General features: G+C 42.2%; 1 protein-coding gene across 3 annotated transcripts in view; it reads right to left on the bottom strand.

Moving 5' to 3' along the window:
• Positions 1–26,990, bottom strand: part of SYN2 (synapsin II) — a 169,489-nt gene that overhangs the window by 134,975 nt on the left and 7,524 nt on the right. For 2 of the 3 annotated variants that reach the window (XM_019732629.2, XM_074312976.1), the window contains exon 1: positions 10,344–11,048. The exons of the other annotated variant lie outside the window; for it this stretch is intronic. In XM_019732629.2, coding sequence (XP_019588188.2) covers positions 10,344–10,735 — 392 coding nt within the window. In that variant the 5' untranslated portion in view covers positions 10,736–11,048. Of the gene's footprint in view, positions 1–10,343; positions 11,049–26,990 lie in introns of those variants that run through there. 3 annotated transcript variants of the gene reach the window in all.

Below are 26,990 nucleotides of genomic sequence, written 5' to 3' on the forward strand. Positions count from 1 at the left end.
CAGAGCTAAATCTCAAAATATTTATGATTTGGACTGGTCAGAAATTAGTAATTAAGTTAATTTGTATTTCAGAGGGTACAAGAGCCAAAGTATTCTAAAGTTTATTATATTTGTAGCAAATAAGCAAGACTTCCAACATAACACAAACTCTTACCTCAAATCCTAGAATTCTTCTCTCTGTATACTGTTCCCTTCTATGCCTTTTCTCATTCTCTGGGTTTCTCTCTCCTCAACTCAATTTGGCAAAGATTTACTGACATCAAATTATTTGTAAAACACTCTGCTAGATGTTAAGGATACAAAAAATAAAGAAACCAGTAAGCCTGTCCTCAAAGAACTCTCTATCACATAAACAGATCATTGTGTTGAGTCTTAAAGATTATCCAGAATTGTCCACTGGATTGAAAGAGGGCATGGTGGGGGCATAGATGCCCAATATAATCTAAGTGGAGATTATAATCTAAATCCAGAGAAGGATTTCTGGAAAAAGAAATATTCAGCTCAGTTTCAAAAGATAAATATGAGTTTAATCAAGAAAAGGCAGGAAAAAGGAGGTGAGGCAACTGCAGTCGGAGTAGACGGCATAAACAAAGACAGGAAGGAGGAACACCACTGCAAATAGTTCAGTTTCACTGAAAATTGAAGTTTAGGGATGGAAATGGTTAGGAGGAAGTTGGAGAAGTAAGCAGGGATAAAATCATGGGAGGGACATGAATTTTACCTATAGGATATGGGAAGGCACTAAAAAGCTTAACCCAAAGGAGTGAAAAGGTCAAATATGCATTTTAAATAGTTCATTCAAGCTACCCTGTTTCCCAGAAAATAAGACCTAGTCAGACAATCAGCTCTAATGCATCTTTTGGAGCAAAAATGAATATAAGACCTGGTCTTATTTTATGAAAATATAAGATCGGGTGTATATAATATGATATGATGTGATATGATATGATATAATAATGGGTCTTATATCAATTTTTGCTCCAAAAGACACATTAGAGCTGATTGTCCGGCTACGTCTTATTTTGGGGGAAACACGGTATTAAGTGGATGTCATGATGAGACCTGCAGAAGTTCTAGGAGAAAGTTAATGAAAACTTGAAATAGATGACCATTGCTCTCTAATCTAGATAAAGAACAGGAAAAGGACTGGAATAGTGAGGAAAGATAAGGAATTCAATACTGCAACAAATGCCCTTGAGTTACCTTTAACCACCCAGACGGAGATGTCCAGCAGGCAACCTCTGTCTGAAGATCAGAACAAAGTTCTGGGCTGAAGGTAAAGATTTGGGACCTGACTGCATTTAGGAGGTAACTGACATATTGAGAGTGGATGGACCAGGGGGTGTTGTAGAGTGAAAACCGAAGTGGGCAAGAAATGGGGCCCTGAGGAATACCCACATTTAATGAGGTGGACAAAGGCAAAGAAGAAGAGCAAGAAGGAACTGTAAAAGGACAGATAGGAAGAGAACAAAGAAAGCAGAAGACAAGGGACTTTCAGATGGAAGATGAACAGGGTCAAGCCCAGCAGTGAAGGCATAGACTGATACCTTCCTTCGGATTTAGGTTACCTAGCAAGACACATTTCAGTATTACGGAGAAGGCGTAAGCCCAATTTCCATGCAGGAGGGCAAATTTGGAATAAAGAAGTACATACGAGACTAAGATTTTTCTTTCACATCTGGAAGAATGATTAAGAAGGTGAGGAGTTTTTGCTTGTTTCTTTATTTACAGTGATGGAGCAACTGGTAGAAGCAACCAGTAGAAAATGAGATTATGAATAGAAGGAACAGGGATAAAATTTTGAGCAAGGGATGGGTCTTTTTAAAACAATATTCACATTTAAAATGGAATAAAGAAAATGAGTGTTGAGGTAAGAGAACTACAACAAGAGCATTCCAAAGGCAACTGTGTAATAATAGCACAGAATCCTGAAAATCAAGTATGTGTTCAGGAGGAGGGTAATCCAAAGTGTAGCAAGTTTGAAAGTATAGCAAAAGTCTGAAAGATAAGCTGGAGCCAGGTTGTAAGTAAGCCTAATGAGCAATAATAGTATGATAGAGAAGAAAGTTAAGAAGGAAATTAACTTTATAAGATCTGTAAAACGCTTTTGGAATACTCTGAAAGCAAGGTAAAAGATGTATTGGATAGGGGAAAAGAACACAGGTACCCCTTTTCTTGGCTGGTTAGAATTTCTTTTTATTCTTTGTTGGTTTTCCAGGCACCACTTTTAAAAGTTATTCCGGGGTTGGCCAGATGGCTCAGTTGGTTAGAGCACGAGCTCTTAACAACAAGTTTGCTGGTTTGACTCCTGCATGGGATGGTGGGCTGCCCCCCCCCCCCCGCCCCCACAACCCCTGCAACTAGATTGAAAAACGGCAACTGGACTTGGAGCAGAGCTGCGCCCTCCACAACTAGATTGAAGGACAATAACTTGACTTGGAGCTGATGGGTCCTGGAAAAAACACACTGTTCCCCAATATTCCCTAATAAAAGTTAAAAAAAAAAAGTCATTCTGTATATATCTCTGTTCCTTCATTTCCCTCTGTAACTACCGTTCCTTAATTAGTTACAAGTGAAACTGAAGTAGAGATATTTTAGAATTCATTTCATTTATTAAATAAAATAAAGATTTATGTGGTATTGTCCCTAATTGTTAGATACTCGTATAGCTAAGTCAAACTGGTAATGCTTCTCTCTTTTAAAAAAGAAAAAAACTAACTAAATTACATTGCCTTGTAAATAATACAAAAGAAAACCTCCAATGATTTTGTCTGAGACAGCAGTCCTCAATTAAAATAAAAATAAAAATATTCCACATCCCTGAAGTGTGCAAAATAGACAATCACCTGCACAATAAAATTTGGGGAAATCAAAAAAGTGGACCAAGTTAGGTTGGGTACCTGCATTTGGAAACAGGAAAAGATGCAACAATCATTAGCATGGCTCTTTACCCTTTACAAATTACTTTTTCAGAACCTAATTTTATTCAATTTTCATAACAATGCTATGAGATATTATCTCCTTTTTACAGATAACCAAACAAATTTTTGTCTCTAGAACCTAGAACAGTGTCTGGCATATAGAAGGTCCCCAATGAAAATGTATTGAATGGTATGTGGTGCGGTGCTCAGGCAGTTCCGCCACTCTGATAGGGTCATCGTTAATGGTGAAGCCAGATCTTAACCTAAGGTCTTTTGATCGTCAATCGTAAACGTTCATATTGTTTCATTCTGCTGAAAAAAGGAGAAACGGGTAGGATGATTGAATACAATCATAATCTGCTTTACAATGTTACGTGAACTGGTTAAAACTTAAGAAATACCTACTGTCAAGCAACACCAAGGCCAGTATACTTCCTATTCTTAGCCATGCTGCATGGGCATTCTTAGAGTTCCAGGTATCTGTGGTACTTGCTCACTTTATTCTCTCCATAGGGCACTTACCCTACTCTATGCTACTTCCTCCTACTGCACTGAAGTAGTGTCTGCAGAACAGAAAAGCCTTCTATATCATCCTCTCCTCTCTAAAAAGCTATGCGTAGCCTCCTGGTATTCAACTGCATATGTGGGACGTTAAAACAAAGGATGGCAATGCCACCCAATTAGCATGCAAAAGGTCTCACTCACAAGATTTAGAGATGTATACATAGCGTGCATGTCATTAAACATACAGAAAACAGGATGCAACTCTCCATCCTGAGACCACTGTGTTTATCCATGCCCTCATTCTATGCAAAAGATATCATCCAGAAAAAGATGTGTGTGTAAAATATTTTCATAAATTGAATAATTTCAAAGGCAGTGGGGCACTTACTATTTAAATGAATTATGTGGTAAATCCTTTTGCAAAAGAACTTTTTTATAAGAAAAAATTTTTGCCAGAAAATTGATCTTTTTTTTTTCATTCTGGGTTCAGATCCTGACACTTCAGCTTAATAGCTATGTAATCTTGAGCAAGTGACTTCTTTTAGAGTCTGTTTATTCATCTATGAAATGGGTAGTCTACTACTCAGGATCATTGTGAAGATAAAATGAGACAATGGGTAAGAATATGCTGTGTAAACTGTAAAGGACAGTGCACATGGCAGGGATCAAGAAATAAATGCTGTTGGCCAACAGACAGAGAGAGAGAGAGAGAGAGAGAGAGAGAGAGAGAGAGAGAGAGAAATCTTAGATCTATCAGGCACAGAGGAATTCAACCACAAGTCTCCAATTTCCTTCATTGAGGAGGAAACACATACAGCAGGCATTACAGGATTGGCCCCTTTTTTCAGGATACCACAGGGTAGCAATACTGTAAGAAGGAAGTTCTGAATGGAAAGAACTAGAAGATGAGCTTCTTTTTCCAAAGATTTATAAGCATTACCATATAGAATAAATTATAGAGCTAAAGTTTTTGAAAGAAATGCACAAAAACTGTAACATGAAAATAATGTAGTGCTGTAAAGGAAGTAGAGAATCTGTTTCAATTCTCTCATTTGACAGATTTTAGAGACTCAAAATCCAAAGAGACAAAGTGATTTACCTAAGAGTACACAATGGCACATTTTTAATGGTACAAACATTTTTAACCATGTCTTCATTTCTCAAGACAGACCACGTATGTGTTCCCATAGCATCCTATGTATACTAATTATGATACTATATCAAAATCCTATTTAAATGTCTGTCCCTTCCCCTAATGGACTCAAAGATCCCAGCAGACAAGACCTATACCCAACTTATCCTTATATCACCAGTACCTGCCTTATGTTAGATGCTCACCTGCACTATATCCCAGTTAAAACTGTTTTGTAAATTTGAGGGGAAGGTATGCAGTTCTGGAAAACTTCCTATTAGGCCTCCATTACTTTTTTCTTAGCAAGGTATTGAAAAGAGTAATGTTACTACAGATCTGAACTTGGGTACAGAAACGCAATAAGCAATTTTAGGACACTAAGGTAAAAATAGGTCCCTGAAAGGAAGGCCATCACTGCAGCACAGTCCTATTAACTTTATCATATTGTTAGATTTTTTTCTTTGCCCTTTCTTCCACTTCTCCCCTTTCTTGCGCCTCTCCCCTCCCCCAACTCTGGTTCAAGCCACTGTTTCTGTCTAGTTGTGTAGGACACAGCTCCCTGCCCCATGCTGGTATTATGAGCCTTGGGCTTCCCCGGCTGAGGCAGTCGGTCGCCAGTAGTTGGTCAGCTGCTCACATCGGCTCACGGCAGCCCACGGCAGCCCACGTCGACCTTTGGCTGCTCACCGCAGCCCAGCTCCAGGGAGAGCTGTTGTTCACAATCTTAGCTGTAGAGGGTGCAGCTCACTGGCCCATGTGGGAATTGAACTGGTGAGCTCACCTTTAGGAGCCCGGCGCTCCAACCACCTGAGCCACCTGGCCGGCCCATATTGTTAGATTTTGATGAGAAGCTCTCTAAGAGTATCCTTCATGCATTTTACCATGACCTTTGCTGAAACATCAATAACATAAATAAGAAAGTGAAATTGCTGGTGTACATATAGTGTGATATGCTCATGTGGTTACTTTTTTTAAGCACTTACTAAAAACTCCACAATGAATCTTTAAAAGAAGCAGACACAAATAGTATTTTTAAGGGGAAAAAAAAGGACTACATTTGAGGGACCTACTCAAAGAGTGACTTAAAAGTAGAAAGAAACTTGAGTCGGAGTTAGAAGAAGAGAGTTCTAGTCTCCATTCTCTCACTACCTTCTTATTTCACCTCGGGTAGATCATTTCCTTTCTCTGGGCTAGATGATGATTCCGGTTCCTTTGAGTTCAAATGCTATTAATTATAAGATCAAAAGTCCCTATCAGCTTTTAGAGAATCAGAGATAGAGAAAAACAAAATTAGGAAGGTAGAAAGATAGTAAAATAAAGGGGTATTGTGGTAGGTACTGTGGCATGTGGCATAGTGGGGAAAAAGCTTAGCAGAGAAACTGAAGTTCTAGATTCTAGTTCTGGTTCTGCCATCAACTAGTTGAGTAACCTTGAACAAGTCACTGTCCCTCTTTAGATCAAGATTTCCCCCATTTATAAAGTAACCCAGATGATATTCCAGCTCTAATAACCTAGAATTCTAAGCTTTAGGCTACTGCTGCTATGAACAATTGGAATTGGTATGTTTGTAATTAGTCAGAAACAGAACACATAAATATTTAGCAGAGAAGAGCCTCGAAGCTCATTTGAGCTTTCTCCCCAAATTCTAATTCAAATATTATTCTAGAGCCAGTCACAAGCACTATGCTACTTTGAATTCCCCTATTCTTAATGAATTGCCAAAAAACTCACCAGAAAAGAATAGGAACAGATGCTGCCTAGATAATACATCAATCCAGTCTCTTGGTTGTCTCCATCTTTCCGCTACTGTAGTTTTCTTATACTGACTGAGCCAAACCTATCTCTAGATTCAAATTCTTCAAGGCTCATTTCAAATCTCACTACTTCCATGAGGCATTCCTTTCCCACTCTAGGCCACATCCATCTCTCTCTCTCTCCTTTAAATTTGTACATTCCTGTGGTAGAGATTAAATGATATTTGTAAAGAGCTTAGTAAAGCATTTGTCATATAGTAGTTGCTCAATAAATGATAGTAGTTGGTGGTGTTGCCATACCTTTAGCACTAATCACATACCCTTTAGTTCAGTGCATCTTAAATGTAATGTGCATGTGAATCACATGGAGAACTCGTTCGAAGGCAAATTATTACTCAGTAGGCATGAGGTAACACCTGATAATCTGTACGAAAAAGCTCCTGGTTGATGCCAATGCTGTTGATCCAAGGACCATGCTTTGAATAAAAGGGGTAGTTTTTAGTAAGCTTTTAAAACATGTATTCATCATATCTGCCCAACTGGACAGAAAGATCTTAGAAAACAAATACAATGTGTCACTTTTCTTAGCACATATACCCTGTCCAGAGAAGGTGTCCAATAAACATCCGTGGATTTGTCATATCTGCAGTCTCTAGATAATCTTTAGAATGCTGTGCTGTACTGATTTTCAAATCAAACATTGAGACATGCTACGATGAAAAACTCTGTTACTGGGATTGGAATCACTGGAAGGGAGATAAGGGAGAATCTGAGAGAAAACTTACCTCTTCACCAGTGAGGGTAATACACAGAAAAAAAACCATATACAAATGGATGCTTGTTCCTTGTTTAAGCACAAAGATCATTTATTAAAATTTAGTCTTAACTGTACCTCAAATTTAGGTATGACCTTAAAAGAAGATGCATTTTCAAAATACACACACATATATGTATATACATATATTAATATAATTAATGGTTTAATATCCATATAAACCACTAATAATAATTACTAATAAGGTATATAATGAGCTTATTTCATTCTTTTAATGAGACAGATACATTTTTCAGTGATCCGTTAGTATGCAATTAATCTAAATATCGCAAGCAACCGATGAAAACACATTTCAAGCAAAAGGAGAGAGAAACACCTTCCAATTTCCCCATCAACTTGGTCAGTGGTAAGGTCCCCAAATTCCATTGCCCACATTACACTGATAGAAAATCAAAGGAATCTGCTGTGTATTAAGGCTGCTCTGAGAGGCTGCCTATTTTAAGCCCTTCTTTTAAATCCCCAATTATTAAATGCTTGTTAAAACCCTCCTTGTTTTAACATTATATAATTCAGATGGGACCAATAGTCTTAAATTCCACTGAGAGACTACGCTCTGGCTTCCTATTCAAGCCCCAGGAAAATAATATTGGGCATATAATGACACCTGCTCACTGAATACTATCTGGGTAGCTTAAACTGTGAGACGAATTTACTAAAATCAGCCTTTAGAGCAAAAAGCACCTTTTAAGTCACTGTGTTTGTCATAAGCAGGCACCTGCTCCTTAACTCAGTGACCTTTCAATAAAAGCACTCATCAATATTTAACCAAGATGTCTTCAACAAATTTAGACATGTTAGAAGACAATTCTGAGAACTGCTATGAAGCACAGAAACACAGAAACACAGAACTGTTGTCAAGAACTAGACTCAAACTGGGTTTATGAGTTTTAATAAATCAATGTTATTACTTCAGAGAAAATCAGAAGACGGTTGGGAGTCAGCACACGGTAGCTTCTGTTACTTCCATCAGAAGTCTAGCTTTCAGGGCAAGGCAAATTCCCTGGTTCATGCCACATAGTCTTCCTAGAGAATAATAGGGTCCAAGGAAAGTTTCAAATCTCAAGCCACTGAAGCAGTTAGAACGAAACACAAATCTACAACAGCCTCATCAGACCCATACAAATGAGTATTTTCCTACCTGTGGGTACCTAATTGGTAATTAGATCCAAAACACATGCCTTCAACTGGACAGATCAGGACAAAGCAGGAGGATCAGATTCTTGCATAGAAAAATGAAGACCCAACGTCATTCCCAGTTCTCCCCGTCTTTTCCTGGCCTTTCTTCAAGACTCATATTTCATGAAGCTTTCTCCAATAACTTTGGCTCTGACTATTCACTCCATTGATTGAATGCCTAAAATACTAGTCTAAGCTAATAATTCTAGATTCCTTTTTGTTAACTCTTTCATGTTTTCATTTTGTTTCCCAAATTTGAGCATGAGTTCTCTGAAAGGCCCCTACACTGCCTAGCCCCTAGAGGGAGCCTATTATTAATATTGCTAATAACTGACTAATAATAATGAGGCAATATAACAGTACATGGGCAATAGAGGAGTCAAATGGGCTATGTCAAATCCTGGTCCTACCACTTGCTGGACGTATGATTGCGAACACATTACTTACTTTTTTGCTAAGCCTGTGTGGTGAGAATTCAACGAGGTACATATTAGCACAGCTAGTGCAGAGTCTGGCATATAACGGGTGCTCAATAAAGCTTAGTTACCTTCCCTTCCCACTAATAAGCACTTGTTGATTTCAACTGAGAGTAATTCTCCTAGGGGGCTGTCATGGCACCATCATTTATATTTTTATGCTTTGCCCATTACACTCTAGTTTGTGCTTTTGTCCTCTCCTAACAAAGGTCCCCTCAGATTTTCTACTCCACTGTCTTGAGAAAAAGCCAACGACACAAGTCACCCAAATGACTATTCAGAATGGGCATATTAGGGGCCAGCAGGAGGGCATCTCCACATTTACACCTCACTTCTATCACACTCATGCCAGCTCTCCCTCCCTCCTGGTCTCCCAGTGAGAAAATGATAAGAGAGAAAAGCACTGAAGCAACCCAAAGAGGAAATGGAGATAAACAGCTCTGCGGTACCTCTGTGCCTCCCTCTTGGGAGGAAACACTCAGGTCCAATCTCCAACCTCAACTCTTATGAGAAAGAAAAATAAACAAAAACAACCCTTCTGGTATTCCGGAAGAAAAAGCAACCCAGACTCTTCATTTCTTCAAGCCCCTCACCAGTCAATTCACCATCACCACCCACCCCAACCATCCCCTAGGTCAACTTCCTGCTACATAAAATAGAACCTCTTATAATTGATTTGTCTTAAATAGATCTCATTCCTGCTTTTACCACCTAGAGGTAACATTTCCCCCCAGCCTGTACCATTCTAAGTTGGAATATCCAATAATAATAATTATTGTTATTATTATTCCTGAAGTTCCTGTCTATTGCATTAAGGCAAATCTCTTTTTATTTGTGGCCCGTTAATGGTCCAGAATATTTCACCTCGGTCATCATCTTCCCAGCTGGAAAAAACCACCATCACTCTAACACATACGAGAAAAAAACAAAAAACAAAAAACATCCACAAATCCCCTCCCCGCTGCACAAAATACAAGAATGTTATTATTATTCTTAAACGGACTTCAGCGGTGATGCCCGGGAACAAGCCAACCCTTGATGTCAATACTGAGATCGGCATCCATCGGGTCTGGTGAAAAAATACCCTTCTCACCTTCTCCCCTCAAAATACCCACTACCTTTCCAAATTCAATGGTGGCTTATACATTAGAACCTTTCTGATTGTTTTTAAATGTCCCTTCGGCGATCTGGTACCATTTTTATCTCAGCTTTTCTGTGCCTAGTACCCCCCTCAGAAAAACTATTTCTTCAGACTCTTCCCGGTTACATAAAGTAGCTCCTTTCAGGTGTCTTGGAGGATCTGAGACAAGTGAGGAAATCTACCTCAGGATTCACCTTTCCAGGCCGATCGATGCCCCCCGCCCCGCAAACACCCCCCTCCAGTCATCCCCCAGCTCCTCGCGGCGGGACCACCAGACCCTCCTTTTTATTGGTCTGAACTGTCTCCTTGGCCCCCTGGCGCCCCCTGCTCCGCGGACCCCCGCTGCCCCGGCAGAGCCCGGGAGCCCCGAGCGGCGGCGGCGGCGGCGGCGGCCGGGCACCTACCAGTCGGTGTGCGACTCGTCGACGACCAGCAGCACCTTGGCCTTCCTGGCCGCGGCGGGCGCGGGTGCGGGCGCGTCCACCAGGCCAGCCGAGGCGGCAGTCTGCTTCACCGCTTGGGACAGCGAGCTGAAGAAGCTGCTACCCACCGACGGCGCCGGGGCCGCCTGCGGCGCAGGCTGCGGCGCGGATGCCGGGGCCGGCGGCGGCCTCCGCTCGGGGCCCGGAGAGGCGACCGGGGGCGCAGACGAGGCCGAGGCCGAGGCCGCGCCGGGGCCGGGGGGCGGCGGCGGCGGTTGCTGGGGCTCTGGCCGCTGCAGGTCTGTCATGTAACCATTGGGCAGGTTGGCGATGAAGCTGCTGTCCGACAACCGGCGCCGCAGGAAGTTCATCATCTGGCTTGAGGGGCTGGGGGCGCGCGCGGCGGCGGGGCCGGACAGCACGGAGGGCGAGACTGAGGCGGCGGCTGGGGGATGCAGCGGCGGCTGAGGAGGCTGAGGCGGCTAACGCTCAGTCCGCTATGCGCTAGCCCAGCGGACACCCGCGGCGGACTGGGCCGGGTGGGCCCGGCGGCGCGAAGCTCAGCGCCAGGGAGCGGGCGGGGCCGGGGGCGGGGCCACAAATGGCACCGCCCCACGCCGCAGAGCCGGCACCGCCCCCGACTTGCTGCCAGCGTATGGGGCGCCTAGTCCCCGGCCTCCCGGGTCTGCGGACTTGGAAGCAGGATATGGCCAAGCCTCCTGAAACCTGAGTGTTGCTCTGTGGGGAGGGCTTGGGAGCCAGTCCTGCTCCTCAAGAAAAGGGAAAAGGGAGCTGAAAGCCCCTACCACCTTTTGGTTGGGGAGGAAAGAACCATGTCCCACCCGAGATGGAGGCAAAAGAATCTGTCCCCAATCTTTGGGGGAGAGAGCCTTCAGAGGAACCATTCCCTGAGTGCGCGCGTGAGTGTACACACACACACACACACGCACACACACACACACACACGCTGTAGTGAGAAAGAAAAGAACCATCTCCTTTCCCAGAGCTGGGGAAAAGGTGTCATGTCCCCAACCCCCACGTGAGGGAGGAAGAAATAATCCGTAAACACACTCACACACCCTATGCTGAGATGGAAAAGAACTTCTCCCCTTCCTCAATGCTGGGGAGAAAATCATCCCCCAACACCCTCACCCCAAGGTGATGGAGACAAGTCCCAATGGGGAAGCAAAGGGTCATCTCTTTTATTTTGAGGAGGAGAGGGTAAATAGATCCTCTCCACCGAGTCTTGGAAGGATGTGTGGGGCATATTTTTGATGCCTGCATTTGAGGATGGCTCATCTAAGAGCATGTACTTCTTTTCCCCTCCTCATTAACCAGAGAAAGGAACCGATGTGTAAGGCTGGAGATACACACGGCTTCCCTAGGACTCCCAAATAGGATATCTAAGGCTCTCCTGCCCCTTCTGTGTTCACCTCCCTGTCAGGTATTGGTGCATCCTATGTAGTACATAGAAGGCCATCTCTCCAAGATCTTTCTATTTGTTTTTTCCAGTTTATCCATTGGCCAGATCTGCCTGGACCTCCATGAACACTTCTCTGATTACCACCTTCCCATGTATACTCCCTAAATCTTGTGTGACCCCTGGACCTTTGTTTTCAACTCTCATGAGATATACTTAATCCCTGCATTGCGTAAGAACAGGACACAGCAGACATTCTTTACATTCAGACCATTCTGGGTAATACGTGATCTTGGGCAAATTAGCCCTCTGAGCCTCTTTTCCTCGTCTAATAAAAGGAAACAACTTTTCTAAGTTGTTACACAGAGTAAATGAGATCATGTATGTAAAGCACCTGGCACACAGTAGGTATTCTGTTAGTGTTGGCTGGATTCTTATTTGAACTAGTTCTCAGTATTTATTGGGCAGAGTGGAATCAATGAGCATCTTGTCACTAATATTGGCAGGCAGTTCTTGCTTCCTCCATCCCACCTGGCCCTCAACTTGGAGCAAGGAGATGTACACTCCAGCTCTGAGCCAGAAACCCAGTGACATCTGAGAGGTCTCTAGCCAACGGTAATAATACAGTGGTCTTCCCATCTACCACATGCCAGTCAGTGGTAAGAGGTGGATAGACTGATATGAATGGGAAGTGGCCCTTGTCTGTGGGAAGTCCGCAATCTATGTGGGCTAGAGGAGAGAGTGGGGAGGATAGACAGGAACAATTGACCACAATAAGATGTGAGAAATGCTATAATACAGTTGAGCAAAGTGGTTTAGGAGCACCAAGGAGTGAGGGGTTCATTCTGCCTGTAAGGCTTATGGATGTCACTCAAGGGAGGTGACATTTGAGATGGATCTTGAGGCAGCTGCTAGAGTTTACCAGCAGTGAAGTGGGAAAAGCACTCAGGCAGAGAAAGCCTGCAGGAATGCTAGTTGATAACTCCTCTGGGAAACCTGCCCTCAATCTTCCAGGGTGAGCTAAGTGTTTCATCTCCTGTACTTGGCTTTGCCATAGCCCCTGAAAAAATTATAATGAAACATTCTGATGACTAGAATGTAAGCTTTTCAAGGATAGGATTGTGTCTTAGTCATCTTTGGACCCCAACACCAAGCACAGTGCCTGACATGTAGTAAGGTTTCAGTTGTTTGAGAATCAAACTGTACTCTTACCCAACTCGATTCTCATGTCTATTGGAAAATAAAACGAAGTCACTAATAACTTAAGGAAATAAACTTAATGTATTGCCCTTCTAAGAAGTGTTTTTTAGAGACTTTAGAGGAATCTTTTCCAAAGGCATAAATCTCTAGTGATAGCATTTCAAACACTGTACAACTTTAATTTTTTTGGATGATTGGTTTTTTTTAAATATTTCATTAAGTAATTCCCCCTAACCATTAACTTGCCATGTATAATATTTAAAAATCAACCAATTAGCAAACATATTTTGAAGTACCTAATACATGCAAGGCATTATGCTAGATACTGGAGGGTAAAGGAGATTCAAAGATGAAGAAAACCCAAGTTCTGCCCTTAAGAAGACAAGTCATAAACATGTGGACACATAACTAGCAATAGAAGAGCCGAGTAACCAGAAAGTGAAGCAGGCAGTGAGTGTTGAAGGAGCCATAGGAAGAGTACATCTCTGGGGTAGGAGAAGATTTCACAGGGAAGGCAGAGCCCAGGCTTTATAAAATGGGTGGAATTCAGACAACCAGAACAGTGTGGAGAGGACAACCAAGACCAGGAATAGCAAGATCAAAGTCAGGGACGCTGGACTGGATAACTTACATGTATAGATCTCCTTAAAGACAAAGACCTTCTTTGTATTATCACTGTATTCCTTGAGCCTTAGAATAGCACCTGACATGTATTATATTATAGTGCGCATCCAAATATGTGTAAGAGAGGCTCTGAGAGACTGTACTTTTGTGTTATGTTTATGTGTTAGTGTCTATCCAGCTTTCTTTGTAGATGACAAACCACCTCAAAGGGAGGAATTATTTCTGTTTCTCTCAGAATGATCTACAAAGCCTGATCTAATATCCAACACTCAGTAAGTGTCCCAATCTTGGGTGCTTGATCAGAATGTTCCCAGAGAACTGCTTAGCTGTAGATTCCTTCATTAATACAATGGAAGGCCACAAGACCATTATAAAATATTTATCAAATATTCCATTAATTTGTTAAGTTATTTTCTGGTAGGTTTTTAATGAGAATTACTTGTGGAAGAACAGACTTTTCTTATAATTGGGCATGGTGGTCATAATCAGTTGTATATGATCAGGAGATTTTCATTAGTTGGCACAACTGTAAATCACACCTGCTTAAACCAGTATCCTCCATGCTCCACTGAGTTTTTGCCAAGAAGTGTCTTTGTGGCATGCAAAAACACTTATTATAAATGGGCTTGGGTTTTTAATGAGCCGTAATGAAAATCTCTTCCTTATCCTTACCCATCGACCTAGGTTCCAGATGCAGGGAGAATATAGCACTATTAGTATATATTTTGTCCTGCCTTTTCCATAGAATTCAAAGGGGAACAGGATTTGGAAATGCTACAAAATGTAAAATCTTGATGCAGTTAGGGCCTTTACTGCCTATCTCCCTAAGACCAAGGAGCCATTCCCCATCTCCAGGTGGAAAGCATTTCTCCCAGAGCAATCGGTGGAGGGATCTTCTCCACCCTTTTTAATGATTCAGGGACCGACTAAGCCAACTGTCAGAATCTCAGAGAATTCCAGTTCTAGAAGCCCAGGACTCTTTGAGGCGCTTCCTTGTGTAATCTTTATCTTCCCACTGAATTGCAAACACAAGTAAACATCTGGCAACTGCAGATGAAAGAATCCTGTTAAAATCAAGAACCAATTTACATGCTTGATCACCTCTTATTTCTCTCTTCCCTTGAGCAACAATGTAGCAGAGAAAGCTCACAGGGAGAAAGGCTGGGTACAAGACAGAGAAGCAATTGAAGTGTCTTCTGCAGACTGAGTTCAAATACAGAGTTTAAATGAAAAGCTGGTGCACCAAGCCACCTGGCAAAACACTTGTTGACTAGGTGTCCTCCCAAACAAGGAAGTTTGCTGGAGCATGCAACCCTCGGCCCTTGCTCAATTCTCAGGATCAGGGCTCCCATTCAGAACCACCTGCCCTAAAGAGAAGTAGAAAATGTTTGGGATTCAGAAACTGTGGATTCTAGTCCCGGCTCCATCACTGATTGGCTTTGCGATTTTCAACAAGTTGTTGAACTCTCTGGACCTCTTATGTAAACAGGGAGGGATAGATTTAACTTGGGCCTCTCAAGAGGTAATATTGGAACACTTTGAAAATGACAAAGCTTTTTTTCCTTTCATATACCTTGTTACCTGTCATTTGGAGAACCTGATTGAATTGAGAGTTTGTCACCTCCATTCAGGTGGGCCTTCTTGACAATCAGCCATGTGGATGTGTAGATGCCTTCCTCCTCCACCTTTGTATAGAGGACAGCTTTGTCCCCAACTTTGAATTCTCCAAAGATGGCCATGTCACCTGGGCCGGTTGCTATAATTAGTAACCACACAAACATAAGTTCAATTTTGAAATCTGCCTCATGTGCAACTTTGAACAAATCACTTTGCAGCCTGTTTCCTCTCTGTAAAAGACTGGTGATAATTATCATAATGACCTTGAAGGACTATTTTGAGGACTAATTAAGATCAAGTATTTGAGTATATTTTATAAGTTGTAAAGCACTGTGCAAATGTTAGCTATTAATATTCCTGACACCAGGGAAATCACAGAATTCACCAGTATTACAACTGAAATACCCAAAAGGACTCCCCCTATATGTCCTTATCCCAAGTTACACACCCAGGAAAATTCATGGAAGGCATGAGGTCAACCTTCTCTGCAGCTACTCCCAGGCTTCGTCATACCTGCTGAAATAAATGTGATACGCAACTTCAACTAATGGCTTCTACCTTTCTGGGTGATCTTGAACAAGGCACTTAACTTCTCTCTCCAGGCTTCCATTTCCTCGCTTGGAAAATGAGGGAGAGAGAGTTGAGCTGGGTGATCCCCAGGGTCTAGTGTTGGGAGATTCTCTGAGCGGAGCCCCAAGGGAGAAACAAGTGCCTGATATCACCAGGCTGAACCAGGGAACACAGAAGCCAAGTCGTGGGAGCAAACACTGAGCACTGAGAGATGATCTTTGGAAAAGAGAAGGAAGCAGGAGCTCCCAGGACACAGGGGGCACACATTTTAATTCTAAGTCTGTCCCTGATGTAAGGGAGTCAGAGGTGGTCCCTTGCCTAGTCTCCATTTATCTGACAATATTGGGGACATAATAATAACTGCAATTGATTAGATGCTGACTACACGTCAGAAATTGCCCATGTGTTATCTCATTTAATCTCCCATAAGGGAAGCGTTACATATTCCCTTTACCAATGAAGCAATTACACTTCAGAGAGATTACACCATCCAATATGAGATCTCAGAACTAAAAAGCTACAGAGCTAGAAGACTCCAGTTGCCTGCAAAGCTCATGAGATTCTCCATTAGGATATACAGAGAGCCCCCTTAGGAAGGTTGCCTAATCACACACCAGCACTTGCCTAATAAACACATTTATTGCAAACCGCAGAAGAAATAATATGCCCTCCTGGACTCTCCTCATAGTCCCTGCCATCTCCCTTTGCCCCAAATCCTGCAGACACAGGAGGCTTGGCACACTATATAAACACGCCTGCCCCAGGAACAAGCTAGACTCAAGCAAGAAGAAGATAGTTGATGAGACACCCCTCCCTCCATACACCCCACTCCTACTCCCACCCAACTTGGACCACAGTTCCCCACAAAGCAGCTCTGGTCTATTGGGGATGCTGGTGTATTGGCTGTTGCCATGGTGATAAGGGAACACTGGTGTCATGCACATATGAGCAGCATCTACACACTGCTTCATGGATAAATGGAAGAGCACTGTTTCCACTTAGCATTCAATCCAATTCAGGGCCAAGGCTGAGCTTTCTGTACCAAGTCGGTACAGAAGGCAAGCCCCTCCCTCTACCTCTGGTACAGTTCCTCTTCAAGGAGGCACCTTCTGGGTGGTAGGAAGAGATATTTACAAGATACCAGAGGATGAACTGTTGTGTTTACAGAAACAGTGGACAGCCCCCGCCTCCCCAGTCCTGCTTGGCCACTCCCAGACTGTAGACTGATTAGACCTTTAGTGTCAGACCCAGGTGGGTTTATCCTATGCCTCAGCCACTTATTAACAAGGCAATCTCATGCAATTTCTTTAATGAGACTCAGTTCCCTTGTCTATAAAGTAAGGTTCATATTTCTTTGTCGGGTTGTTGAAGAAAATTAAATGAGATCATGTATAAGTAGTGCCCAGTACAGTGTTTGGCACAGGAAAGGTACATATTCATGATAGAAATTATTTTAAAGAAAGAAATGTAATTAAAATTATGTTCTGATATGGAGACAAATATTTGAATCCCTGGTTCCCCACGTAATAGATTAAGAACTATATTCTTAAGTCAGTTGTGAAGTCAGTTTTGTTTTAAGTCTCATTTCCTCATATGTGAAATGACAAGGTCAGGATGAGATTCATAGGCTCAGGACCTATGAGATTCTATGTGAAGATTTTATTTTGAATGTATGGTTATCACATCTCTGCTGGGAATCCAAGGATTTGGGCAAAAAAGAAAAGAAAACGACATCCTGTTCTTTATTGGCGAAATGGCATAAGGCATTAATGACATTGCTCCTTAATGTAAATATCTGTACATTGAGAAGTACTCCCACACACACACCACGTTGGATGAGTTCCTGTACAACTGTCCTCAGGGAAAGGTTCCTTAATGCCAGGGCCAGCTCTGAGCAGCTGGCCCCATTTCTTCTTCTCTTGAAAACAGCCAACTCCAGGGATTGGAGAAAAACAGAGTCAGAGTCCAAGGTCAAACACTTGACTGTTGTTTTACAGTGTGTGATTCAGCTCGAAAACTGATCAGCACTCCCCCACCCCCCAGCTCACTTCACCCTGCACATCAGCTGAGCTCTGACGGAGCTAGAGGCCCTCGAAGGGCTGGAGACACCTGGCTGGCTTGCCGGTCCGTATTTCTGATCAGGAGTGAGTCAGTATTCCTATTTCTTGGTTTTATCTTCTCCCTACACTGCCAGTGTCAAGAGAATGTCTTTTCTCATCTCCAAAATAGCATCTGGTCCATTTGAAACAGGCTAGCAGTAGGCTGTGTGCCAGCACCCTCATTTCTTGGAAGATAGAAGGCTTCCCCTATCCATTATCTACAAGTCCCTTGCCTGATGATTCACTCAACCACTCCATCATAAGCCAGTCCTGGGGAGCCTAAAGTCACCTTGAACAGATCAATAGTAATGATAGCTTCACATATTGCCTTGAATTCTTACAACTTCACAAGGTAGGAATCATACATTCATTTAAACAAATGAGGAAACAGAAGCTCAAAGACGGGAAGAGACTTCCCCAAGGTCACACAGTCTGTCACAGCAGAGCTGAGATTCAAACTCGAACTCTCCCCTGTAGGAGGAAGAGTTGAACACTCACTTGCTACTTACTTGTCCTCAGGCCATAATGAACGCTTTGGGAAGTGCTGGGCCTCAGAGAGTACGGCGGCCAAGGGCTCCAGAAAATCGGCCCCTGTGCCATCGCTAGTGTGCCTCCAAGCCTTTGCCCAAGCTGTTCCCTCTATTTGGGATACACTCCCCCGTGCTTTGCAGCACGGTGCAGTGGAACAACTACAGGCTTGAGCTGTTGTGGATTCCGGAGAGTACCATTTACAGCTTTATGATGTCAGACAATTGTATCAAATCTCCCAAATTTCTTCCTCTGTAAAGTAGGGCTATCTACCTCAGTGCTGTCATGAGGATTCAAGCTAAAAGAGCCTAGCGAGGTACCTGGCAATTAGCCGGTGGAGTGATTATAACCAGTCCTTCCAAATGCAGCTCAGGTACCACCACCTCTATGAAGACCTCCCTGACTATGCCTCTCTCCTCTGCACCTTAATAGTCATTCATTTTTTTCCTTTATTCATTCACCAACTATTTAAAATGCATAAATAACTCATGCACACAGTACTGTAATTATTAGGTCATATTCTGTTTTCCTCATTAGACTGTGATCTGAAGGCAGAGATTGTGACTGAGTCATTGCTGAATCCTAAATACCAAGTCCAGGGCCTGGCAGGAGGAAGGAAGACAGGAAGAAAGAAAAAGGAAAGAATAAAAGGAAAGACAGAAGGAAAAGAAAACAAGGTGCAGAACTGCTTATGCAAACCTCCTCCAAAATAATACCACATCTCTGTAGCCAGGCAGATAGTAAAAGCACCTGGTCTTTCTCCAGCCTCCTCTGCAAGTGCCTTCCAATTCCCCCATTGACAGGAGCCAATACAGGGTGTGAATATTAATGACGGCCTGAATAGGAAGCCTCAGATGAGCCCCGAATTGAGAGTGCAGACAGGAAAGTGGTGAGCGGTAAGGCGCAGCTGCAGAAAGGGAAATTCGGTCTGTGTAGCCACTGGGCATAGACAGCTGTCCCAGGCCTGGTAACTGCATTGACGGCTGTTGGCTGAGCTCCGCCCACCTCCAGCGACTGCCGCAGCAGAACCCTTGGCAACAGGCTTGGCAGGTGATGAAGACAGCTACCAATTCAGCATGAAGGCAGGAGGCTCACTGGGGTGAGGGAGGACTGAGCACCAGGAATCTGCAGATCTGAAACTTAGAGCCCTAAGCCTTAGGAAAAAGCACCAGAGAGGAGGAGAACAGCGTCTTCTTTCTCTCTGCTCCCCAGACAGTGCCCCTGCCTATCACTGAATCATCTGGGGGACTTTTTTAAAATTTCCATTCTAAACCCACCATCCTTCCTCCACAGAGGGTAGCCAGGCATTCATGATTCTCCATTCTCCCTTTCTAGCTATCTCCTAATCTTCCTTGACCTGCTTTGCAGCCATACTCAACTTCTTTCTGATCCCCAAACAAGGCATGCTCTGTCATACCTCTGTGCCTTTGCTAATGCTGTCCCCTCTTCCCAGAATGGACTCTGCCCATGTTTTGCTGTGTTGGGGACAGTTTCCAAGAAGCAGACCTCCATACTAAGGTTTGAGTGCAAATAGTTTGCTGAAAAGGTGATCCCAGGTAGCACCAGTGGGGATATGGACAAGTGAGACTGGGGAGGCAAGGAAGCGAAGAAAAGATGCAGTAGCGAGCAGGGTACCACTTTGGACAGCTGGGGCCCAATCCCACTGAGCAACACTAGTGGCTAGATGTTGTAGAACACATCTTGGAGCTGTCCCACGCATTGAGTGAGAACACTAGGGCATTTTCCTGCCAAATCCCATTTAAGATTAGCTGAGTACCGCTCCTGGGAGCGTTAACTCCCCAGCAGCTTGCCCTGTGCAAGGACCAGGCCCATCTCTTCACCAGTGCTAGCTCTCAAGTAGAGAGTTTCAGAGTACTCGTACCATCTGCCACCCTTGCCAGATTAGCTAATTACTCCTTATCGTTCAAGGCCCAGATCAACAGGTAATACCTCTAGTCTCCAATAAATTTCACAGCCCCCTCCTCTGCATTCCTGGGGCATGTTGAACACAACTGCTTAACTTCTCCACTGGACCGTGGGCTTCTCTAGGGCACGAATTGTGACATTATTCATTTCTGTGTCCTCGACTCCCAGAACAGGATGGCACATAGATAGCAGGAGCTCATTAAATATTAGCGATGTTTGAGAATGCTAATGAACATTGATAAATTCCAGTACCAGTCCAATATTCCATTTTTCTGGGAGGACACTCGACGCTCTATTGCCTTTTGTGATTTGAGGAGAAAATAGTGTCACATCTTTAGAAAATATAAAACTGAATGCTGCCTCAATTTCCTCTAGGTGACCAATTGGTCAGGACACCAAGATAAGTCTATCCAAAGACAAATCTATCCAAAGAGTTTCAGATTAAAGCAACATAAACTTTGCCATCTTCTGCCCTGGTGTGGCTGGACACGTCACAGTGGATGAAACAGCATTGGATTCATACAGCTTTGTAGTTGTTTATAACATACATAACATCATCATCCTGTTTTAGTGTCCTTGGCAGCCATCCTAGAGGAGCTTATTTGTATGCACAGGATATTCCCTCTGTCAGAACCCTCCGATGCCATCTCTGTCTCAAGGGGTCTGGGTCTTGCCCGAAAGCTGGTGGCAGGAGCTAGAACCCAAGTCAAGTCAGATGTGATATTTCCCAAGGCAGCCTGAGGCAATATTGCCAGACTGGAGATTTAGAATATTTGCCAAAACAATATCCAGTTAGGAAATATGAGGAAAGGGGGGAAATCTTTATAATAGCAATAAAAAAAAGATAGATTATCCATCAGCAAACTGAACAAGATGTATGTAAATTCTACTTGAAAAAATAAATTAACATTACTAAGGGACACCAAAGAATCATTTTTTAAAAAGAAAGGTATTTCTTGGGTAGGAAGACTCAACATAATAAAGATGTCATTTACCTCTATATTAATCTGTAAACTTAACACTATTTCAATAGAAAAATACCAACAGATTTGCGGAGGGGGGAACTAGACAAATTGACTCTGGAATTCATATGGAAAAATAAACAACCAGAAATAGCTAGGAGAATTCTAAAAAGGAGTAGAAAGGGAGGGACTAGCTCTACCAGATATTAAAACATGGTATTAAGCTGCAATAATTTAAACGGTGTAGTACTTGTGCAGCAAAAGACAGATCAATAAATGAAAAGCTCAGAAATAAACCTCAGCATATCCAGAAATCTAGTATAGAATAAATGTGGCATTTCAAATCAGTGAGGAACAAGATTATGCAATAAACATTGTTGGAATAACTGAAGTTATCATGGGAAAAACTTAAATGGGATCCATGCCTTACACATTATAGCAAAAAAATATATATTTCAGATGGATCAAAACTAAACAGTAATAGAAGAAAATGTAGGGAATTTTGTTTAATAACCTTGGAGGGAGGAGTAGCTGTCTAAGAATGACATATTCTAGCCATAAAATTTAAAAATACGTAAATTTGACCATCATAATGTTTCTCCATGGAAAAAAACCTTCTGATATTCAAAAAGCAAAAGACAAACTGGGAAAAATACTGGCAATTCGTACCACAGGCATAGGACTAATTTCTTTGACATATTAAAAAGCTTCTACATATTAATAAGAAAAATCAACAATTCTATAGCAAAATAAGTAATAAACGTGAAAGAAAGAAAATACAAATGACTTGTAAATCTCAGGCATAATTAGAGAACTGAGTGATGGGGAAATGTCCATATGCCCTTTTGTATCTCTAAATTTTGTACTGTTTTTCTATATTACCTGGTTTAAAAAAGAAGTTCAAAAAAAGAACAAAAAAACATTTTTAAATAAGAATCAATAAGACCCTGGGTACCAGCTGAAAGGACACTGTGGACATCAAAGGCATACATGGAAAAACAAATAATAAAGTTGGTAACTGAGAGAGTTAAAAGCAAGGTGGGGGAGTATAATGGGGAGATCAATCATACAGGATTTGGTGTTCAAGCTCTAGATCTAGTCTGTGCCAGCTGTGTGACTTTGACAATTGACTTCATTCCATGACCCTTGATTTCCTCATCTGTGAAATGGGAACAATCGTAGTCATTATTTCATAGGGTTTTTCTGAGGTTCAAAGAGATGATGCATGAAAAATGCTTGGGACAATGTCTGGCATATACTAAATGCATGAAGGGCACCTTGCATGTGCTCGGAAGAGAGTGGGCATGACAGCTTAGTGGCTGTGCAGCATAGGTACAGAGTCTTAGACCTCTGACTTCCCCAGCTCGACACCTACTAGGCTGTGTCTGCATTCCCTGCTGGCAGTCACCTTCTCTGATCTCAGAAGATTCATAAGAAACAAATACTCTAAACCCTTTTTTGTAGTTATTCTCCTTACTTCACAAAGCCTCTGATATCCAAGAATTACAGATTTCTGTTGACTTGTACAGGGCTCTCTGGAAAATTCCATTAATGCTCCAAATATACTAATCTATAATTGTGGCTCAATTCGGCTCATGGTAAGAGTTCAATATGTGCATTTTGCACTATGTGATGGCTGTTCCACCCAGCGACCTTTCAAAAAGACCATCCCACCCACTCATCATATTCCTGCCAGACCTTAAAAGCAAGCTATAAATGATAGCTGATACCCAGAGCAATCCCACAAGGCCAGTCAATCCCACTGCTATCTGATCCTAACCCACTCCAAACAATCTATCTCCCAGGTCTGAACTCCTGGCTCCATTCCCAGACTTTGATCTTTGCCTGTGGCCTCTTCTGGATTTTTGTAAAAATCCCAATACAGTAAGTGTTAAAATAGAATTATATGCAAGGTGCTATGGGATCACAGAACAAGAATATTCAATTCAGCCTCAAGGGATCAAGAAATATTTTACAACAGAGCTGGACTTTAAGGGATAAACAAAACTACATTAACAGGAGAAAGAAGAAAGGTCTCACTAGGCAGCAGGAAGAGCATCAACAAAGATATGATGACAGAAAAGAAGGAGGACGTTTCAGAAACAGCAAATAGAGTTTAACTAGACCATGAGCTCCTGTGTCTTATTAACTAAGTCTTTTTTTTTTTTTTCTTTTTGCAGTAATGCTATTTATTTCATTGCTCAGTTCATTATCATTTTTTTTCTCCTTTCTTTTTTTTTTTTTTAATTAAATTTATTGGGGTGACAATTGTTAGTAAAATTACATAGATTTCAGGTGTACAATTCTGTATTACATCATCTATAAATCCCATTGTGTGTTCACCACCCAGAGTCAGTTCTCTTTCCATCACCATATATTCGATCCCCCTTACCCTCATCTCCCACCCCCCACCCCCCGCCCCCCTTACCCTCTGGCAACCACTAAACTATTGTCTGTGTCTATGAGTTTCTGTTTCTCATTTGTCTTGCTCTTTTGTTGTTCTTGGTTTATATACCACATATCAGTGAAATCACATGGTTCTCTGCTTTTTCTGTCTGACTTGTTTCGCTCAGCATTACTCTCTCAAGATCCATCCATGTTGTCACAAATGTTCCTATATCATCTTTTCTTACTGCCGAATAGTATTCCATTGTGTATATATACCACAACTTCTTTATCCATTCATCTATCGAAGGACATTTTGGTTGTTTCCATGTCTTGGCCACCATAAACAAAGCTGCAATGAACATTGGAGCACACGTGTCTTTATCTCTAAATGTTTTCAGATTTTTTGGGTAGATACCCAGAAGAGGGATTGCTGGGTCATATGGCAATTCTATTCGTAATTCTTTGAGAAACCTCCACACTGCCTTCCATAACGGCTGCACCAGTCTGCATTCCCACCAACAGTGTATGAGGGTTCCTTTTTCTCCACAGCCTCTCCAACATTTGTTATTGTTTGTCTTGTTGATGATAGCCATAACTAAGTCTTATTCTTGAGTGAATATCCAACCAACACTTAGCAATGACCTGGAATATAGTAAGCGCTCAAAGCATTTTTTTCTTTATAGATTTTGTTCAGCTGTTTTGAGATATAGTTGATATACAACGTTGTGTTAAGTTTAATATGTACGATGTATTGATTTGATACAGTTACATATTGCAAAATTATTGCCACCATAGTTAGATAACGCTGGCATCATGTCACATAATTACCATTTCTTTTTTGTGGTGGGAACATTTAAGACCTACTGCCTTATCAACTTTCAGGCATATAATACCACATTATTAACTATAATCACTATGCTGTACAATGCATTTTTTTGTTGTAGAATTTCAAAGCGGCTGAAACATGGTGATGTGTGAAGACGGTGGAGGGTGATAAGGCTGGACAAACAAGTTGGAACCAAGTAGTAACAAATAATAACTTAATTTAATTAATTAATAATATAATAGTACACAGTAACAATAGCAAACGTTAATTATGTTCTTGATGTGTACTGGGCCCATGCTGAAAACCTCACATGCATTATCTCATATAATCTTTTCAACAACCCTATGAAATAGGCACTACTATCATCCCTTATTTTACAGTTGAAAATATTGATGCTGAGAAAGTAGAGTGGCTTCACAAAGATCAAACAGGAAGGATGGGGCAGAGCTGGGATTTAAACCTAGGTTCGTCTAATTCCAGAGAAAGGGGGCTTCACCACAATACTGCCTCTCTTGCTGAAGAATATTAATTTGATTCTGAGGCAGTGGGTGGGGGAAAAGGGGCGGCGGGCATTGGAGCCATCTTGGATCTGGGTGATGGCCTCAAGCTACACTGCATCAATGACCTCTTCTCTACTTTCTGGTAGGCAGAGTCTAAGAAGTGCGCTGAGATGTCGCCAGAGCGACATGACAACATTGGATGGGAGAGGCCAAGTCAAAATCAGGAATGAGATTGGGGGCAGATGCCCGGAAGTGATCTTAAAAGCTACTCTCCAACCCAAGTTTTAAGGACTGTTGTATGCCAAGCCCTGTGCCTGAGCACTTCTGTTCCCTCCCCTTGTCCAGTCCTCCTGTGTATGAGCCCACCGTGTCCATGAGGATTCTGGAGCTCAGAAAACTATAGGGTCTTGCTTAAGGTAAATTAGCTAGTTAGTAGCAAAGCAAGCATTCTAACCCAGGTGACAAGAGAAAACTTCTGAGATGCCCTAAATTAAATTGCATCAGGCTGCAGAGTGGGAGGAAGAATGGAGGGAAGTTAGTGAACAGCTCTGGGCTGAAACCAGCAAAAGACTGCTCATAGTCCTGAGTGTATGTTGAAACTTTGAATTAACTTCCAGGCAGAATAGCCAACCACTGGACACACTGCATCTTGCTTACACATGAACTTTCCTGATTGTTGCCCACAACCAATCCAGAAGCATTAGGGATCATATGCCCATCCCAGAACTTCTCTCACTTCACCTCTCCCTGCCCCCACCCTAACTACAGGCAATGTAAATTCTTTCAAAACAACTTAAGTCTTTCTTCTCCAAAGTCATTGTATAAAGAGGCCCTCAACTCCAGGACAGTAGACATGTTTGTCTGCTCTATCTAGCCCTGCTGCTGGTGGTTTAGATTGCATGCTTCAGGACCTGGTCCTTTTTCTAGCTAGCATATGGTTCAATAAATCCTGCCTTTTGGGACAACTTTCAGCCTCAAAGGTTTTTGTTTAACACAGGTATTTCTGACTCTTAAACCCCTGTTCTTTTCCCAGAACTGCTTTTCTCCAGTTTTCAGCTTAATCAACTCATTCTTTTTTTCCAACGTAGCCATGTAACAATAGGAGGCAGCTCTCTTCAAGGTTTGAGGAATGGTGTCAAACCCTTGGTTTCACCAGCTACACAAATGTCTGCTAGTTGTCCGGGCCCAGTCTGTTTTGTCAGGCTTTTCTCTTTGGTCAGCTGTGTCAATAAGTCTGTCGCACAGATAGGTCTGCGCCAAGCTGAGCCACAGTCTAGGGTACACTGCCTTAAGAAGGATTTTACCCGTAAGATTAATTGGGGAAATTCCCAACCAATCATTAACATCTTTTACTAGGTTCCTCAGAGGAGGAATCACCCTCTTCCCCATCTGTATCATTGGTGAAAAAGCACTCATTATCTCTGTTTTAAAAATCTGAAGTTCTGTTTAAATGTGTTCTTTAAAGTTATGCTCTGATAAAATTGGATCTATAATGGAAACCTCTCTGGCTGGAAAAAAAAAATTGGTAACAACTTCTAAACTAGCTGTCAGAAAAATGTAGTAATTGAAGGAAAAATTGAGTTTGAGGCATCAGTGTGATCACACCATTACGTAAATTGTTTCTTTTTCCTTCTGCTTCACCCAGAGGTGAGAAAGGACTCCTCTGGGAAAAGGAGCGTGGCAGAGACTTCTCTGGCTGAACAAGGATGCTAAGGATAACTGAGGCTGCTCCACTAATGATCACTAATCGGAGAGGGATATGAAGCGGAGAAGCCACTGGGAGTTGAGAAGTTTCTGGAAGCATGTTTAGTGTCAACCTTATTCAAAGCATATCCAGCATGGACAGGAGCTAGAAGGACTTCACGCTATGAGAGTTTCAGGGTGTTTGAAAAATATTGACCCAGCAGCCAAACCCTCAGTTCTTGCCCCACAACAGTAACTTTGGTTAAGGGACTTACTCAGGGTCACA

Source organism: Rhinolophus sinicus, linkage group LG10, assembly GCF_036562045.2.
Source record: "Rhinolophus sinicus isolate RSC01 linkage group LG10, ASM3656204v1, whole genome shotgun sequence".
Taxonomy (NCBI): Eukaryota; Metazoa; Chordata; class Mammalia; order Chiroptera; family Rhinolophidae; genus Rhinolophus; species Rhinolophus sinicus.